The 19,203-nt window shown below is 43.1% G+C and overlaps 1 protein-coding gene across 1 annotated transcript in view; it reads left to right on the forward strand.

Moving 5' to 3' along the window:
* HACD1 (3-hydroxyacyl-CoA dehydratase 1) overlaps window positions 1–19,203 on the forward strand; it is a 42,555-nt gene that overhangs the window by 16,794 nt on the left and 6,558 nt on the right. The window contains exons 2-5 of the mRNA XM_018564188.1: window positions 5,743–5,860; window positions 6,636–6,654; window positions 8,361–8,449; window positions 17,148–17,269. Of these exons, the coding sequence (XP_018419690.1) occupies window positions 5,743–5,860; window positions 6,636–6,654; window positions 8,361–8,449; window positions 17,148–17,269 (348 nt within the window). The remainder of the gene's footprint in view (window positions 1–5,742; window positions 5,861–6,635; window positions 6,655–8,360; window positions 8,450–17,147; window positions 17,270–19,203) is intronic.

Below are 19,203 nucleotides of genomic sequence, written 5' to 3' on the forward strand. Positions count from 1 at the left end.
GGTGAACTATGCCTTTTAATTGCCCAGAACATAAAACAATTAATATGAAAGTTAAATTTCAGCTTTACATACTACAGAGGGGATGTGTTTTCTGGCATACAATCTTATCATGTGTTAAGTCCATTGGCCGCTGACTGCACTGGATAACAGGTGTCAGGTGTCCAGTGTCAGACAACTTGCCTCGCACTCCTAGTGTATCTGACAAATGCAGATTTGAAAAGTGTCTGGGCGAGCTAAGGACATTGAGTTGTGGGAATATAAAATATTGTGGCTGATTTCTGTATTAATTTTGTGAATTTTCTTGATAGATTAGTGGCAGCTGTATGGCAAAAAGTACATTGGCAGGAGCATTCATCCCCTTAACCCAGATGTATGATACCTCAATGAATGTGAAAGTAGACTGAAGAAAATAAAGGTACACTCCACTGATAGAAGAGCAGAATGAGTTTTAATTGGATTCATCAAGGTGAGACCACACATTTTGGGGGCTGAAAGGGTCCCCCTTAATCAGGGATGGAGAAATGAAGGGATAAGATCTGGATCGGGTTGAGGAATCAGAAAAACTAATAGTTGTGTAGCGTACCCCCTGAGGAGCATCGTAAAACAGTATGATGGGTCTCCTTGTTTTCCTCTGTAATGGACCTCAATCAATGAATACATAGCACACCTTGGACACAAAAAAATACCTTGGTCTCAGGGTCGATTGCTATGGGTTACCGCAGCACAATAATCTTCATGTCCAGGGGCATCCAGATTCATTTTACCCATTAGCACTTACCACCCTCTATGGTGACCGATAAAAGAGATGTCCAGACGGTAGATATGATGCTGAAGAACTTTTATTAACAACTTCAGGGAGAGAGGTTGAGGGTCAGAATCATCCAGGCTAATATAGACTCCTTTAAGTTGTAGGACGCATTAGCTGTCACCATTCACAACATGAAGAACACCTGGTACAGCACCACTTGAGGCAGAAGTCACCAGTCATCTTCGTCCTTGTCATCAGTAGTAACCACTGGGCCTCCAGACTCAAGCATCAGTGTAAGCACATGGCTAGTCCCCAGGCTTCAGGGCTAGCCAAATCAGACAGTCCATGGCAACCTCCCCACAGGCAGGGCCCGGGGGAGGAAGAGAGAGCTCACATTGCCCACCCCAAGTATTTATCTCCTTTCCCAGCATGCACCATTGGCCATTGGTTAATGGCCAATGGTGCATGCTGGGAGAGGAGATATACTTTGGTGGGCAATGTGAGCTCTCTCTTCCTCCCCCGGGCCCTGCCTGTGGGGAGGTTGCCATGGTTAATGTTAATGGCCAATGGATGCATGCTGGGAGAGGAGATAAATACTTGGGGTGGGCAATGTGAGCTCTCTCTTCCTCCCCCGGGCCTTGCCTGTGGGGAGGTTGCCATGGACTCTCTGATTTGGCTAGCCCTGAAGCCTGGGGACTAGCCATGTGCTTACACTGATGCTTGAGTCTGGAGGCCCAGTGGTTACTACTGATGACAAGGACGAAGATGACTGGTGACTTCTGCCTCAAGTGGTCCCAGTGATTGGCTAGGGAGACATACATACTCTCTCATTGGTTGCTCTGCTCTGTGGCCAGAGTACACCCATCAGCAGACAGATGCAAACGATGACTGATTAGGGAAAACCAAATGAGCATAGACTACAAATCAGCATCAGACTGCTTACAATCTGACAATACTAAATTTACTAAGCAGTCCTGCTACAGTTGATAAGCTCTGTTGTGTTGCCTGTTGCTGCTCAAGTGTTCTGCTGAACTTCAGATGGAACAGTAGACAAACTAATCCACAGCATCTATCAATTTCACTGATTTTTCAGTCCAGATCTTGTTCCTCTGTTTCTCCAGCCCTGAAGAAGGGAACTTACAGCTTCTCAAAAGATGTTGGCTCACCTCATTTAATTCAAATAAAACTTATCATAAACTTCTACCTGTAGAGTGGTGCTTATTTCTTCAAATTTCCTTTCACTATTCTATAGGGACTAATAGGATGGTTACCAGTCTCCACATACCTCCCATCACATACTAAGTAGTCCAGCGCTCCTCATTAATATAATTCGAAATACATGGAAGTAGTGCAGGTTTGGTGTTTGCGTGATATATTGCCTAATATGTTACAGAGATAACACACAAAAGCAGTGTGTGAAGCAAGAGATAGCTTATAATGGTAACTTCAATTTTCACTTTGTTCATAGGCAGACTTACTTGGTTAGTGATTGGCCGTCATGGCGACAGTGATTGGCATCATTATAGTAATGATCAAATGTGGATCAAAGCCAGTAATCCTATTCCCTAAATGTTTTAGCCTTTCCTACTGCATCTAATACAAACACATATTTACTGGATCTTTGAAACCACATTGTTGGCTGTTAGATTTAAAGTAGAACTATGGGGTTAAGTCTTTTCCCCATAGTTCTCCTTAGGGTAACGGGAGGACACAAACTAGCGTACTCCCGTCACCCTAGGCTCAGTATATAGCTCGCTGTAGCTCGCTGTATACTGAGATGCCGCAGCTGAAGCAGATCCCGACAATTGTGCCGGGATCCGACCCAGCTGCGTGACTGACAGCTGGCTCTGCCTATCTAGAGGCAGAGCCAGCTGTACCCGCACCCTCCCCCGTCCGTTCCGCCAGTCAGCGCTGGCGGATCGGAGCCGTGACAGGATCAAGAGGTGAGCGAACGCCGGTATATGTTCGCTCACCTCCCGATCTACTGAGCCGACCTGTGACAGTCTCATTGCCACAGGTCGGCTAGAACTATGAGGTGAGTGAAAAGCACTCACCTCATAGTTGTCCTTTAACTTTTCTCCCCCTAGAATCCCTGATTTCCTTGTTCACTTCTAGCTGGATGTTATAGTATGGATGTTTTCACTGTGGCACAGGAATGAACACAATCACGGTCGAAATGATGGGTCTATACACAATCAAACCTTGCCCAGTCTGTTCAATGTATGTCAAACCTGACGAAGGGCTGTGCTGCCAGCCCGACACTGTTCTATGAAGTTACATGTTTTGCTACAGCCCTGTGCGGCCGCACTGTTTGCACACCCCTAAGGCCGGCCCTGTACTTAGGCACATACTAGGTATGCTTTCATATGGGTGAATTTTGAGAATAAAGACATTTGAGAGCTGCAACCTTCAGAATATATATATAGAGGCTGCAAAGGAGGAAGGGCTTTACCTTGGAGTTCGGTTTTAGCTCTTTACCACAATATCCCACAGAAAATCCAGCTTGAGTTGGCCTTAATGGGAGTGAGTTAAAAAAGGATGGGAGACATTCCTTCAATGTCGCACATGCTTAGGAAACAATACAGTAAAGGACGCTGTACAAAGCACCTTTAAAGGTGTATAACTGATACTTCTGCCCTGAAAACAGTCATGTTTCCCATTTTAATTTACAGTTTTCCATGACAGAAAACAGCCATAGCCAAGAGTATCCTGCAGAAGGTCAAAGCCGAAACGTTTATATTCATTCTGGATGGAGTAGGGAATGGTGAAAACCCCTGTCAGTTTTTTTAATATTTCTCTCTAATTGGGGAGATTTCCCTTCACTTCCTGTTGTGTTCAACAACAGTGAGAAATGAGTGAGGTAAATGTCCTCTTAGACAGTTGTCACTAGTACAAGTGTCACTGTGAAAAGATCTCCTCTCAACTTCTGCTCCAGTAGCAACTTAAAATGTTGGTTTCTCTTTCACTTTTAGTCCCAGTGACAATGGTCCCCAGGACAAATCGAGAGTGTTACCCTCCCTAACAGAGACACAGACAGCAATAAAAACCAGGCAAGGGTTCTAACCACTCAGCACGCTATCCAAGACTAAGGCCTTGTTCACACCAAATGCAGAGCAGATCCGGTCAGGTTTCTGCACACGGACGCTAGTCTTTTAGATGCGTTTTTGTCTAAAAATTGTTTGTTTTTTAGTTTAACATGGGCTTTCAGTGCGTTCCAGGCATTTGCATGCGTTTTTGATGCGTTTGCAGATCCAGAGCAGGTAAAATAGGGCCTGTTGCAGTTTTTTTACCTGCTCTGGACCTGCACGCTGCAATGTGAACTGGAGCTAAAAATACCATAGGAATACATTGGACGCAGTTTTGATCCGGTCTGCTCTGCTCTGCACCTGCTCCGCGCTTGGTGTGAACTAGCCCTAAAATAAACATTTTGTCTTTGAACCATCTTGGATAATTTCATCTTATAATTCTATACCATAACTCTTGGTGCTGAAATGATGCCCAACTTTGCCCGACCTCCAGGCCAGAAGTAGCTGCCCTTCCTCATGGGTTAATGGAAACTTTTCAAATTCGATCTTTGGTAGCTGCAGGTTGCTCCTCTAGTGGTTGTGTAGAGTCTCTAAGTCCCCCGTCTTCCTGCTAGCTATGTGGTGTTACGTAGTAGCACTTGACACTTCTATTGGCATATGCTTACTCTACAAGTCTTAACTGAGATATTTGCATCCCATGCTGTAATGACAATCCAATACTTCTTATCGTGGACTTTATTAAAGGGAACTTGTTCCTTGCTAAAGAAGGTCAAAGCAACTGGTTCACTTACCTGTTGCCCTCTCCAGCAACACATACTCTTCTTTTCTTTGCTCCCCCATTACTTTGTTCAGGCTCATGGAGGTAAGGGAGGAAGTCTTGTGTAAGTTCTATGGCAGCCTTTCTCAAGCAGGGTGCCGTGGCAGCCTGGGGTGTCTTCCGGCTTCTTCAGGGGTGCCTTGAAATTTTGTGGACTGCACTATACCATGCATCAGGAGCTGCGGCTCCTGATGTGATGGTAGGATTCTGATGTGAAGGGGGGACTCTGGTATAAAAGGGGCTCTGAAGGGGGTTCCTGATTCAAGGAGGAGACTTTAATGTAAAGGGGAACCTCTACTTTTTTGTATTTTTGCATGGGGTAGCCCCCTTAAAATCCATTATATTTTAGAATAGGGTGCCTTGAGATTTTGCATGATTTTAAAGAGTACCATGGCTGGAAAGAAATTGAGAAATGCTGCTGTATGTTATGACTTGGAGCTTACACAGGGTTGAAAACTCTCTCCCTGTCCCATGTACACTTGTCCTGCATACCTGGGAGTACAGTATTACAATGTAGTTGTCTTTGATCCCCGCAGCTAGCATGGAGCTGGCTTCCCGGGCAATCAAGAAGGTGGGCGGCGGGTAATGACACGCCACCTCCGGCTTCTTGAATGCCCGGGAAGCCAGTCATTACCTGCTGCCCGACTTCCTGATTGGCCGGGAAGCCGGCTCAGTGTTCCCCTCTGACCAGAAGTTCCATTATCGGGGTAAGTATCGGGAGCATTTGGGCGAGTACGAGTACTTGCCCAAATACTCAATATCGGCACCGATACTAGTATCAGTATTGGTGCATCCCGACTTATTATGATCGGACCTGACGGTGGGTTGTACAGTAAATCCATTCTTTATATCTTCCATCACTGTCTCCAGCTCCTCCCCTGGCCGGAGCCCTATTTGTGGCCATTCCTATTATGTAGCTCAGCATAGCTATGATGTTAATGCCCTCTGCTGTGACCAAGTGCTGCTGTGTTTATATTCACTGGGAAGAGGAGTCTTGTGCTGACTGCCACACTCCCCCCAATCTAAACTATTTAGCTAATTACCTTTCTGTGAGCAGCGTAGTTGTTTTTTTTTGGTAAGACTTTATTAGGAAACAGCAAAATGGAAAGTAATATATAATTTTTTACTAATGCAATGAATTGACCCTGCAGGTGGCTGGTTCTCGCCATTGCGATGTTTCGGTTCTACATGGGCAAAAGAACGCACAAAGGTCTCTACAGAAGTATTCAGAAGACTCTTAAATTTTTCCAAACATTTGCTTTATTTGAGGTAAATGTGCTGCTCTTTAGCATGTATAACTCTTTCATTTGTATCTAACCATGCTATTTAATTAGATATACTGAAAGTCCTTTTCCTTATACACACGAGCATCAAAAGACAGCATTTGATGTGTGTTCCTTGGCATTCTTATGGCAAGACTGAATGGGTGAATGAAGCTGAATGGCTTATAATCAACAACGCCTTTTCTTTGCTCTCCATTGACTTTCCAGGAACACTGCCTGGAAAGTGTGTATTTAAGCCAAGATGTTTAGCAACAGGAAGTGAGAGGAAACCTCTCTATAATAAGTCTTAGACAGCTGTCACTGAAACAGGTGTCCCCACTGGAAGATGTTTTTTTTTTTTTTAACTCTTGTGACTGTAAAATTGTGCATTTCCCATCACTTTCTGTACCAGTAACAATGGTTATCAGGGTAAATAGAGAGGGTTAATCTACCCAGGAGGGTCATAGGCAGCAATAAAGACATGAGAAAGAGTCTAACCTTCCTACTCTATCCAAAACTAACCTTAGCTGCTTATTACTCCCTATAGTACAGCTTGCTCCTTTTTAATAATTTGCTGCTAGCTGCACCATACATAAATACATAAATAACTGCAAATCCAGGTCTTTAACAAAAATGTCCTATCCTTGCTTCTTCCATGTTTGGATTGTCTATATTTCTATATAAGATTGCAGTTCATAGCCTCCTTAATATACATATCATGCAATTTAAGAATAATGACACACTTTCTCATAAACTAATGATGTGTGTATTTTCTTTTACAGTTGGCCCACTGCGCACTTGGTGAGTTAATCTGCCTTATAGCTTAGTGATAAAAATGGTGGCCTGGAGGAGGGGGGGGTGTATCTGGAGGAGGCTGCATTCTCTGTGATCTCACCAATTCTTAATGAAGGGATAGGCTATATTTTCAATTATGTCACCATTTCTTAGTGATGGATAGACTGCCTTCTCTGTGATATCATCATTTATTGGTGAATGGATAGGCTGCAGTCTACGTGATGTCTCTAGTCTCCATTGAATGTTTAGGTTGTATTCTAAGTTTTGTCACCAGTCTCTAGTGAATGGATAGGCTGCACTCTCAGTATTGTCATTGGTCTCTGGTGATTGGACAAGCTGCATTCTGAGTTATATTACTTGTAGCACTCCTCCTTTTGGGTTGTTTGGAATGACCCCCTAAGAATGTAAAATGGGATGACATTTCCATCTCAGGGTCTAGTTCTTGGTGTATACTGGGGCCTAAAATAGATTGGGTGCCAGTCAATTTTTTTGCTAAACTCTGATTCGGGAGAGAGGGTTTAGGGGTACAGGATAACCAAAAATCGTAAATAAAATAGGACAGGTATCCTAAAGTAGCAGTGCTAGTAGTAGGCCCTTTAAGAGCAGCCTCTTGGTAATTGCTAGCTCTATGACCCTGTAAGTGCAGTCACAGTCTTTATTAAGTTGCAGTGGATCTCTCTCTAATATATCTGGCTCTTGACTCTCTGAAAGCAGTCGAAGATACCATGATTGAAGGGCATTCAATTCTTCTTACAATGTCCAGATTTAGCTTCTGCCCAGCTCCATTGCGATAACTCTTCAACAATAAGATCCTTTTGCAACCCAACTACCTGCAGGTGTCTACTCCAACACGTAGCTCAAGTCCCTGGGCCTATAATACGTGCCCCAGGTTTAGGCAAGGCCCAAGTAGAAAGACACTCTAAACACACATCCTACCTAGACAGAATCCTAAGAGGTAGAGAAAACTCCAGAAAGGTGCTCCATATATCTATCATGTCCCCAAGCATGCCTGAACAAGGACCTCAGGGATTGGTGGGTCAGATACATAGTCATAATTGTCTTTCACCACTGATTACCGTAACCTCCTACACAGTAAAAAAGGAAAGCAATCAACCCTCTGAGCTTAGGGAAGGCCTGCACAGCCTAGAAAACAGTAAATAACAGCTCAGGCTGGTTACAGCTTAGCTATAAAACATGATAAATGTATTTATGGACACATAGGGAAAAGGTCCCTAATGCCTAGACTGTATTGTTCATGTGTATTATTATGATTTCTATAGTGCTAACATGTCAAAGTCTACTTGGAAACTGAAAAGATGTATTAAAGTTCTAGGTAAATGCTGATGGGTTACTCAACCCATCGACCTCTTATATATCTATAAGATTCCATTGGTGACTCCTTCACCTGCTGTTGCCATTACTAGAGCGTCTATTATAATTTCTTATAGAGAAAGTAGATATGTAATTTAGGATCCCCCATCTGCAACCAGAGTAGGAATCCTTTGTGGTGTTGTTAGAAACTGAATTGGAAACTTTGAATGTAATATCTTACCACTGGAGTGCCTGTGACATATTTACCAGAGAAGGGTTCTGCCCTCCTATACCTGAAAAAAGCAGCTAGGGGCGGACTGATCCTTTAATAAATCCTATTGCCATGTATTTCTATGGAACATATCATGCAAACAATAATCCCCCTTTCTTTCTGTTCCAAGGTATAGTGCGTACATCTGTGCTAGTAACGGGGGTCCAAGTCAGCTCAAGAATCTTCATGGTTTGGTTAATTACCAACAGCATTAAACAGGTAAGTAATAGATAAGTGCTTTATTTTATCTCCAAAATAAACTCCAATAAATTACCACTTTGTAAAAATGTCACGTATAATAACTCCATTATAGTTTGGCAACATACTGTAATGGAGTTATATGAACTTCCATGAAAAACATTTAGCTCAACTGCAACCAACGTTTTGTATAAACAAATGCATGTACCTGAACATATAAAGTGCTGAGTGCTAACTGATCCTTTACACACTGAGGCCCCTTTCCAACAGGTGCCTATGCATTCCTATCAGCAGGGGGTGCACTGATCCCTTGCTGATCAGAGCAGTATGGGACGGATGCCATTTTTGTGACATTTGTGTTTGTTCAGTTTCTTGCTTTATCTTGTAATGGAGGAAAAAATTGAGCTCTATAACCCATGTTAGGTCTATGAGCAGCTGGATGTAAGAGGACTGGAGTATATGTAAGAATAAACTTAAGTTGGTTGGGCTTAACACTACCCAACCAGCTCAAGTATGTGCAAATCAGCATGTGCTAATAAACATATATTCAAATGATCAAAAGTGCAGAATACTTGTTAAACCTATGAAAACAAATGCATTTTCCTTATACATTGGTTAGTTTGTACAGGATCAATTAATACTCAGTGCTTTATATGTATTAGGTGATATTAGGTAAATGCATTTGTTTACAGAGGGTTTGGAAAGTTCTTCATATAATTCATATAATTTGAATACATGTATATTAATGCATCTCTGAATTGGTGCTGACACTGTACAAGCCATGCACAGCAAATACAATTTCTGACAGCTGAGGCAATTTATTAAAGGCCAAATCTACCTTTTCTACTATATTTTATGTTACACCCATATTCAGGGTATAAAATGAAACGTGGTCACATCGCCACCCCCATCCTGCTCCCCCACTTACCTGAATCACAGGGTTCCCCTCCCTGCAGGCTGCTGCTATTTTTCAATTCTGGCGTGGCTCTGCCCTCGCTGCCCTGTTCTCATCCATTCACACATCCACTGACAGGATCTGTGAATGGAGAATCAATAGGATACAAGTGCAGTGACGTCACAGCACTTGTAGTCGATTGACACTTCCGATGTATAAACATGGATGGGAGGAAGCGTCTGCAGGATCTAGAACAATGCACATGTGATTCACTAATGCAAAAATAAATAAATAAATACTGTAAACATTTTTTTCTTTTATAAAGAATTATGCATATATTATATTTGTTTAGGTGGACTTGGCCTGTAAAAGCAAAAAATACCAAAAATTCATAGGGCAATATTGTGTATGTATGTATATACATACATACACAATATTATATATATATATTACATATACATATATATTTTTTTTTTTAAAGCAAAAAAGATTTGGGGCATTTTTTGCAAATATAAATGTGGAAGCCACAAAACCGTGCTGTGGTGGCTATGCACATTGAGTGTAGTACTATCCCAGCCTAACCTTTGCTGATCATAAAGTGATTGAACAGCTGATGTTTTTCTCTCTTTGCTGTGGCTGATAAATAGTTCAAAAGCCACAGGTTTTCTTCAAGTCCCGTCTTTCCTCCCTCTCATTTGATGCAACCTGGCAAAGGCAATACATTTTAATGTGTACGATTCAGTGTTTTGAAATAAACACATCCTTAATCAATGCTGCGCTTTGCTTGGGGCTGGAAGGCGCTTCTCGTTTCGGATAACGTTTTTATGTGAAGCTTGCGGTTTTTGGAGCGGCTCTTGGCACGAAGGGAGATATCTGCAGACTGGGCTGTTTAAGAAGAGGCATGGTTCATTCTCCGAGCTCCTGGGCACCCTTCCATGTCTCTGCGCTTACTGCAAAAAATAAATGTACTGTAACAGATAAACTTATGTCCACCATTCATTCTCTTTCGTTTAAATGCACTGGTGGGAAAAAAATATTGACAGGTCTGTAAAAAAAAAAAAAAATAACCCCCTTACAAATATCTAAATCCAATCACCAAAATCTAAGCCTGGGGAAATATTTTCATTTAAGGATTATTAAACCCTCGCGTTTTTTTGCATAAATTTACTGCCAGCGTGCTAGATACGCAAGGTAAGTCAATGGAGGTAGCGTGTACCCGCACAGACTCCATGTGACAGGACGTGCCAGCTAGCACAGAGGAGTCAGCGCTGGATTGGAGACCGGCATCAGTGCTGGCGGAACTCTTGAAAACTACAGGAAAGAAGGTGATCGGATAAGGAGGCATCATTTAAGGTAAGTCCTTACATTAGCATTGGGGGGGGGGGGGGGGGGAGGAAAAACAATTTGACTTTTATGTCACTGTAACAGGTGCAGTGGTGCTACCCCCGCATTGCAAGGGTTAAGTACTCATTTTGGCCTAGAGAGGAAAATAACAAAGTTATACTCACCTGATCCTTCCAGATGGTTGGCTGTGACAGCGTTCCTTTCAGACCTGCATCCTCCATAGTAATCATATGTCCCTCGGACACACTGGGTATAGGACGTGGTGACTTGAAGATTCTTAGACCGCTGCACATAGGGGGAGAGAGGCTCCAGGGACCAGTCAAACAGCAAGCTGGCTCAGAGGATCGGGTGAGTATTTCTTTGTTATTTTCCTCCATAGACCAAAACAATCAGTTAACCCCTGCAGTGTAGAGGCAGCCCCAAGGCCAGGGTTAATTAAAAAAAGGTCCCCTGAGTTCTTTTTTGTCACTTTAATAGTTGTATTACATTTTCTAAAATCTGCAGCTTTCATTCAAAGAATACCTGGTGATCCTGCCATGAAGGTCCTTGTTCAGGCACTTCCTGTTATGAGGACACAACTGTCTTCCAGCTGTGCTCCTGCGTTGTCACCCTGTCACATGCATGTCTGGTAGAGACTACATGTGGTTCTTCTGACACACATTGATTTGTAATGGTCGACTGTTGTCACTATCAGGACGCCGGTGGCATTACAGTAAATGATGTGAACAGAAAGTAACTGAAAGAAGCTGCAGGAGATCAGCAGTGATGAGACAGAAAAAAAGTTACAACTATATTTCTTTTACATTAATTGAAGGACACGGCAAAGATCTTATATCTGGAACCATGGGGTTATAGAGCCACCTGCAGGGGTAGGACGCAAGACAGAAAATAATACAAAAAAAAAACAGCTTAAGGGTGGCCCCTGCTGATTGCCAACACCTCCCAACCTGCTGACAATAGCCTAGTGTCAGGAATTTGGACCTAAGAATCCTGGTTGGGATACTAGTAGTGATGACACTGAGACATTTCCCGATCTCTGCAGCTGCGGACCGGGAAAATGTCTCAGTACCTGTGATTGGCGCTGCGTGCTGTCAGCTTCCTGGCGGGCTCGGCACGTGGAGCTGCGAACACGCCCGAGCCCATCACTATCCTCAAGTACCAGGTAATCCTACTGACTGCTAAGGCCGTGGTATGCAGACATGGTTGTCTGACTTGTAGATCTTAATGGAATACAAGTGAGATGATGTTACCGCATGAGGTCAATTGATTCATTCCTCCAGTCAAGTAGTTCTCTCTGGTCCCTTGGGCTATAGGAACAGTCTGCAGGAGCTTGTACATTGCACATGCATTCCACTGATCATGGTTGCAATGTTCTGCAGGCTTCAATGCAAAACAATCCAGAAATGCACATTTTTTACTTTTATTAACGTGTGTGCATGTATAATTTTTTTTTAAAGGTGGACTATCCTTTTAAAAACCATAAGATGATCCATTATCACAGCATAGATTGTATAGCATACACAAGTTCCTTGGAGCAAAGTCCACTTTTTCATGATGCACATGCAGTTCAAGTGATAAAAATAATCTCATGTCATGGATCATGATAGTTGTTTGTAAAGCATATGTCTTCAACCATTTGTATGGAATATCTAAAAAATACCCTCTTCAGGAGGTAGTAGGATTGAGGAATCACCAAGTCCAGCACATATAGGTATAGAGAGATCCCCAGTTTGCAGTTATTTTACATGATGACTCTTCTGCTTAGTACCAGCCGCAATGGTTAGTGACTGGCAGAACAATCCCCATGTTTTGCTGTCTGTTTCCCATTACTAAGATTTTCCTTTACTTCCTGCATGGAGATGCAACAGGAAGTGAGAGGGGATATCTCCAAAGCAAGAGAAATCCTCTTATTGGAAGATTTTCTCTCGTTTCTTGTTCCAGTGACAACTCAAAATATTATGTTTTCATTCACCTTCAGGGACCTGTCACACCATATCCAATACGCTCTGGCGCAGTCTGGGGCAGGAGGGGGCATGGTGATGCCATTCATGTCAATAGTACACCCGCACCGGAACGCAAGGTACAGGTATGCCCTTCGTTCTGGTGCAGTGCAATCTAAAAAAATGCTGCATGCACTATTTTTTCCGATCACACTGCACTGGAACGGAGGGCATTCCTGTACCTCGCGTTCCAGTGCGGGCAATCACACTGCGAGCAGGGAGCATGCCTGCGGTACCATTGATATGAATGGCACAACCATGCCCCCTCCCGCCCCAGAACGCGGCCCAGGCTGATCTATGTAATCCAGTGAGTTCTGGGATCGGAATGCACTGGATATGGTGTGACAGGGCCCTCAATCCCAGTGACAATGGTGAATCTTCCTAGTGGAAACACAGACAGCAACAAAAAACCATGACGGCGGGTGGGGGGTAGTCTTCCCTACTCTATTAGGTCCCTTTCACACAGGCTGATCCGGAGGGGCAGATCCTCTCCTGATCAGAGCAGTACGGAGTGGATGCCACCACTTTGACATCTGTGTTCATCCACTTTTTTCCTCCATCTTGGAAAAAGCTGAAATGACCGAACCCCATGTTGGTGTAATGATCACAGCTGCGCTCCTCGATGGAGACCATAATCATCACAATGATGACAAATCACGGCTTGAATTATCTTGCTTTGCATGTAATGAGTCTATCTCATATATTAGTTTCACCTTTTAAGTTGCATTAGTGAAATAAATGAACTTTGCACGATATTCTAATTATTTGAGTTTCACCTGTATATGGACATCATGTGTCCATTTACATCAGATCACCCCCGATCCGGCACAATCAGGTCCGTTGAAACAGAACACTGTTCTGTTTGGTTTTCTGAACCTGGCCGAAGTAGGGGGTGACCGGGTGTAAACGGACGCCCAACCATTTAGACCAGGCTGCCTATAGACTCACATTGGGCATCTGATCGGGTCCGCCTAAAAAAATGACAGGTGGACACGATCGGACACCCCGTGTGAAAGGGGTCTTCAAGATAAAATGTCTTTAGATATGCTTTCAGTTCACTAGCTCAAAAGCAGAGCGTGTCATGAAATTCATTTTAAAATGTGGGCAACTATGTATGTGGTGTGTAGTCACAGCATGGTAGATGATCAGTAGTAATATGTGCCCTCTATAGTGGAATGTCATTACACGGTGTCCTCTCCATTGCTACGAATGAAGCCTTGTGATCACCATAGAGTTTAGATTCTATGATGACTATTATCTGCTTGGTGATGGCACAATTAATTCAGTTCATGCCCAGGAATTGCAGTCTAGCAGATGTGTGGGCTTGCATCCTGTAATGCTTCATGCTTTCCACCAGGTGGTGGACTTGTCACACAGATAATACCTAAATAATGGAAGTCTGATATACAGGTGAAACTCGAATAATTAGAATATTGTGCAAAGTTCATTTATTTCACTAATGCAACTTAAAAGGTGAAACTAATATATGAGATAGACTCATTACATGCAAAGCAAGATAATTCAAGCCGTGATTTGTCATAATTGTGATGATTATGGCTTACAGCTCATGAAAACCCCAAGAACCCCAAATCCACAACCTCAAAAAAGTAGATTATTACATGCAATCAATAAAACAAGGATTGTACATAGAACAATATCGGACCTCTGAAAAGTACAAGCATGCATATGTACTCAGTACTTGGTTTGGGCCCCTTTTGCACCACTTACTGCAATTACTTTTGCACTATATTCTAATTATTCGAGTTTCACCTGTACAGTACATTGAACATCTTTTTAATAAAGAACAATATTCCATAGTAACAATATTCCATAGTCGTAACTTTTTTTTAACTACAAACGAACCCTTGAAAAAATGTTTATGCTTTAGGAAACCCTTGCTAAAATGATTATATCTTCAGCATAGAGTACACTGACAAGATCAGTAAGCTGTAGATATTTTTCTTTTTTACAGGTATGTATATACAGTAGTGCCGACAATGTATGCAGTGCTTTACATAGTATTCATTCACATCAGTCCCTGCCCTCAAGGAGCTTAGGTATTCACTCATACTAGGGTCAGTTTAGACAGTAGTCAATAGGAATTTATTTTTTTATCTATTTATTTATTGAATATAGGTATTTATTTAGATCTGGCAATTAACGCAGCGATTTAATTACTGCACATTTACATCAGTCTCTGCCCTCAAGGAGCTTACAATCTATGGTCCTTACATCACATGCATACATACAGGGCTAATTTAGACAGGAGCCGATTAACCTTCCAGCATGTCTTTGGAGTGTGGGAGAACACTGGAGTACCTAGAGTAAACCCACGCAAGCACAGGGAGAACATGTAAACTCCTTGCAGATAGTGCACACACCAGGATAAGCAATAAGAAGAATGAATGTGGTGTTTACTTTGTATATTTAATATTTTTAACCCCCTCCTGCTCTGTATGACAAAGTTATTTTCAGTAATTTATCACAAATTGAATTATTATGGGCAGAAAATAAATGCAGACAGTGAAAAGTGTCCCCCCTACATCGGTGCATTGGTGATCAGTGGAGAAGTCTCCCTTACATTGGTTTAAAAGGTCCCTTTGTCAATTTATTTACATTTGTGTTTGTTTTATTGTTTAAAATCCTTTTATTTAGTAATACAATGTTTTTTATTTTAGAGATAAACTTTGTTGGGGGGGATTAACAAAGGGTGGTGCATGCGTAAAGACCGCTGCACTTTTCTAAACTAAGAAAATGGAGCAGATCCTGCTCCTGATTAACAAAGGGGACCAAGCCCCTTTGCTAAATAGGAGTGATCTGCTCCATTTTTTATGCTGTGTCTGCACCAGATACAGCATAGAGAGCAGGAGAGCTGAAGCTGCTTGGTGCACCTCACTCTTCTCACTTTTTTAAGTGAACAGCTGTACAGCTTGGGTCGCATCTTGGGTCGCATCTCTCCCGCTCTTCAGTACCCAGAAGCTTGCCATTATGTGCAGGGGATGGTGTGCAGCAAGGTAAGATTTTTATACTTTGCACCTCTCCTCTGCACACAGCTTTTTAATGATAATTTACACACCCAGTGCAGAGTGTAAATTATCATTTTGCCCAGAGTGTGGCTCTAGGCTTAAGGCAAATTAACTGTAAGCCTTTACACACCCTTTACTTTGATACACCTAGTATGTATTTAGCTGATTTAAACTGAAAGTTTAATTAGACTTTAAGGGTTAATTTTTAGGATTACATTAAAGATTAAGTCAAAGGGATAGTTAAGTGATTACGAATTAAGGTTTTATTTTTTTAGATTAGGTTAAGCATTAGGATTTAGGTAGGGAATATGGTTAAGTGTAAAGGTGCACATACACTGTACGATTATCGTACGAGAATCGCGGGAAATCCCGCGATCGTACGATAATCGCAAAGTGTATGGAAGGCGTGCGACCATTTCTACTGTACGGTCGCACGTCTTCCGTCGAACATGCAGGCTTGTTAGTGGCCTGCTTGTTCGACAACTGCCGAACGGGCCGGTGTGCGCACGCCCGTTTGCAGTCATCAGAAGCCTGCCCCTCATTGCAGTCATCTCAAGCCCGCCCCTCAGGGGGGCGCGGCTTGCGATGATCACAAGTACGATCTGCCTGTCCAAGATGGGCAGATCGTACAAGCTTTTAATTAGCTTACAACCATCGCAAGACAAAAGTCTTGCGATGGTTGTAAGGTGTATGGGCACCTATAGGGTTAGGTAAGGACAAGGGTACATTCTAGTGTTAATGTTCAGCTAGGAGAATAGTTAAGTGTTAGACTTCAGGTAGTAGGAGGGTTAAGTGTTAAGGTTCAGGTAGGAGGGGAGACTTTTAGGGTTCAGGTAGGAGAGGAGTTTAGTGTTAGGGTTCATGTACGACTAGAAGTAAGTGTAAGGGTTCAGGTAGGAAGAGGGTTGCGGTTCAGGACGGAAGACAGTTAAGTGTTAGAGTTCAGGTAGGAGGAGTTAAGTGTTAAGTTTCAGGTACAAAAAGGGTTAAGTGTTAGGGTTCAGGTACTATGAGGGTTAAGTGTTAAGTTCAGGTAGTAGGAGAGGTACATGTTAGGGTTCATGTAGGAGATGAGTTAAGTGTTAGGGTTCAAGTACGAGGAGGCTTAAGGGTTCAGGTAGTAGAAGGGGTAATCATTAGGGTTCAGGTAGGAGGAAGGTTAAGTGTTGGGGCTCAGGTAAGAGGAGAGGGAAGTGTTAGGGTTCAGGTAGGAAAGGAGTTAAGTGTTAGGGTTCAGGAAGTAGAAGGGGGAAGTGTTAGGGTTCAGTTGAGGGGAAGGTTACATCTTATGGTTCAGATAGGGGAAGTGTTAAGTCTTAAGTTTTGGATAAGAAAAGTGCCACATGTTAGGATCAGATTACCGGTTAGGGGACATTTTGGATTAAGGTATAGTATTGACACGATCGTTTGCACCAAAAACTAACATCCTGCATTTGTGTGTTTTTTGTTTTCAGATCCAGAATGAGCAGAGCGTTCTTCTCTTCCTGATCGTGTGGACTGTGACAGAGATCACTCGATATTCCTACTACACGTTTAATCTTCTCAACCACATGCCATATTTTATTAAATGGGCCAGGTGAGGAGACCGCGGCTCACAGGTGTGGAAGACAACTTGTTTACGAACAGGTTTCTGGAAAGAGGGAGGACACCGACACATCAATGTGAAGCACAAGCTGAGGGGGGAAGGAGAACATACAGGTCCCAAGATACTAGAGCCAGGTTCACATGGCCAGCTAACATCCTGTGCCATCAGTACCGTGGATGAACCAGAGTTGCTGCACAGGGTGGTAACCTATGACCTGATGCCACCACTCAGTAGATTTACCCTCTGTATTTGTCCTGGTGACCATTGACACCATGACTGGACATTCCAGAATTTTATAGTTGTCACCAGAACAGGAAATTATAACAAAAATCTTCCAATGGGGACACCCGTTCCACAGACAACATTTTCAGAGTATTTCCGCCCCATTTTAGGGGGACTTTCTTCTGCTTTCTTTTGTGTCTCTGGAACAGTAAGTGAATGGTAATTTCTTTAATGGGACAAATAAGGAAAATATTATAATCAACAGAGTATTAGCCTTTCCCTAATCTACCCAAAACTAAGTTTTGGCTTTAGATGCACTTTAAAGGACACCAGTCATAAGACAGATAAGGAGCCCGTGGTGGCTGACCTCACCTACTGCAAATGCTATTTCCTCTATTTTCCTTTACATTTTAATACCTTGTACTACAAGTATGCAGAAAAGGTCTTTTGACTTTCCTTGACTTCTTATTCTGGGACAATGGCTCCTATAGTAGGAAAGCTAGTATGTCACCATAACAGTCAGGGAACTAACATTGTTCGTAAGGAGGTCAGCAATGGCAGCCTTTGTTTTTCTGTAATGACAGGATTACGTTAAAGCTGACGTTTAATCTGCTTATATGTTTGGCCTTCCCTCGTTCCTCCCTCCCCCCATTCATCAACATGCTACTGATATTTTTAAGTAAAACCTTTCCATTTAATTACATACCTTATTTTAGACCCAGTGATGTCATCTCTGGGTTCCTGTGCTTCTCTGTGCAATGCAGACAGATCATGGATGGTGGGAGGGGCCTCAATATTCCTTTCAAGACTCTTTAACATTGATGCAAGTAGTGAGTTGGTTCTTGGGAGGAGTGATCCAAATAGTAAAATGTCTTGATGGATCGGTGTCGGTCTGGAGGAGTGGGTGTGCTTGGCTGACTGTATGTGCATGCAGACTGCCCTAGGTAATGTCCACATGTGATGCTAACCCTCCATGGTTGAAAGAACTGAGGGCCAGGGACAGTCAGGCTGGGCAGGAAAGTTCTAGAATTCTAGATGATGCTGGACGTTCTCCAGCCAAGAAATGAGACAGGTTCTATCTGACTTGCTGCAGCTTCCAAGGCCTCATTCACATGAGAAAAGGCCGGCACATACAGCTCCGTGCTGCATGCACGGCCGTATGGGCAGCTCCCGGGAAGTACAGGGGCTGCGTGTGATTAGTACGCAGCCCCTCCTTCTCTATGGGAGTACATGGCCGTACACCGCCCTAAGCTCACCCCAAGTGCAGGTCCGTACAGGTGCGTGTCTCGGCTCGGACGCAGACAGGATCCATCCTTTCAGCGTACGAGTATGGACACCAGCACGGACTTGCAGGATGGGTGAGCGTAGGGCGGCGTACGGCCGCATACTCCCATAGAGAAGGACAGGGGCTGCGTACTAATCACACACAGCACCTGTCCTTCCCGGGTGCTGCCCGATACGGCCGTGCATGCAACACAGAGCTGTACGTGCTGGCATTTTCTCGTGTGAATGAGGCCTAATGCACATTGTGAGACGCTCCCTGTACGCAGTGAAATCGGAGTAAACAATTTCAGTCCAAGAATGGAGCCGGTATGTCTGTGCAAGACTGAAGGCAGGACTGGAGTTCACCTTTAACTGGTGCTCAGAATTGGCAGAGAGGAATTTCTGTTTGAGCAATTAACATGGTCCTTTCACAGCATAGT

Source organism: Nanorana parkeri, unplaced genomic scaffold, assembly GCF_000935625.1.
Source record: "Nanorana parkeri isolate BGI_ZX_2015 unplaced genomic scaffold, ASM93562v1 scaffold23, whole genome shotgun sequence".
NCBI classification, from domain to species: domain Eukaryota; kingdom Metazoa; phylum Chordata; class Amphibia; order Anura; family Dicroglossidae; genus Nanorana; species Nanorana parkeri.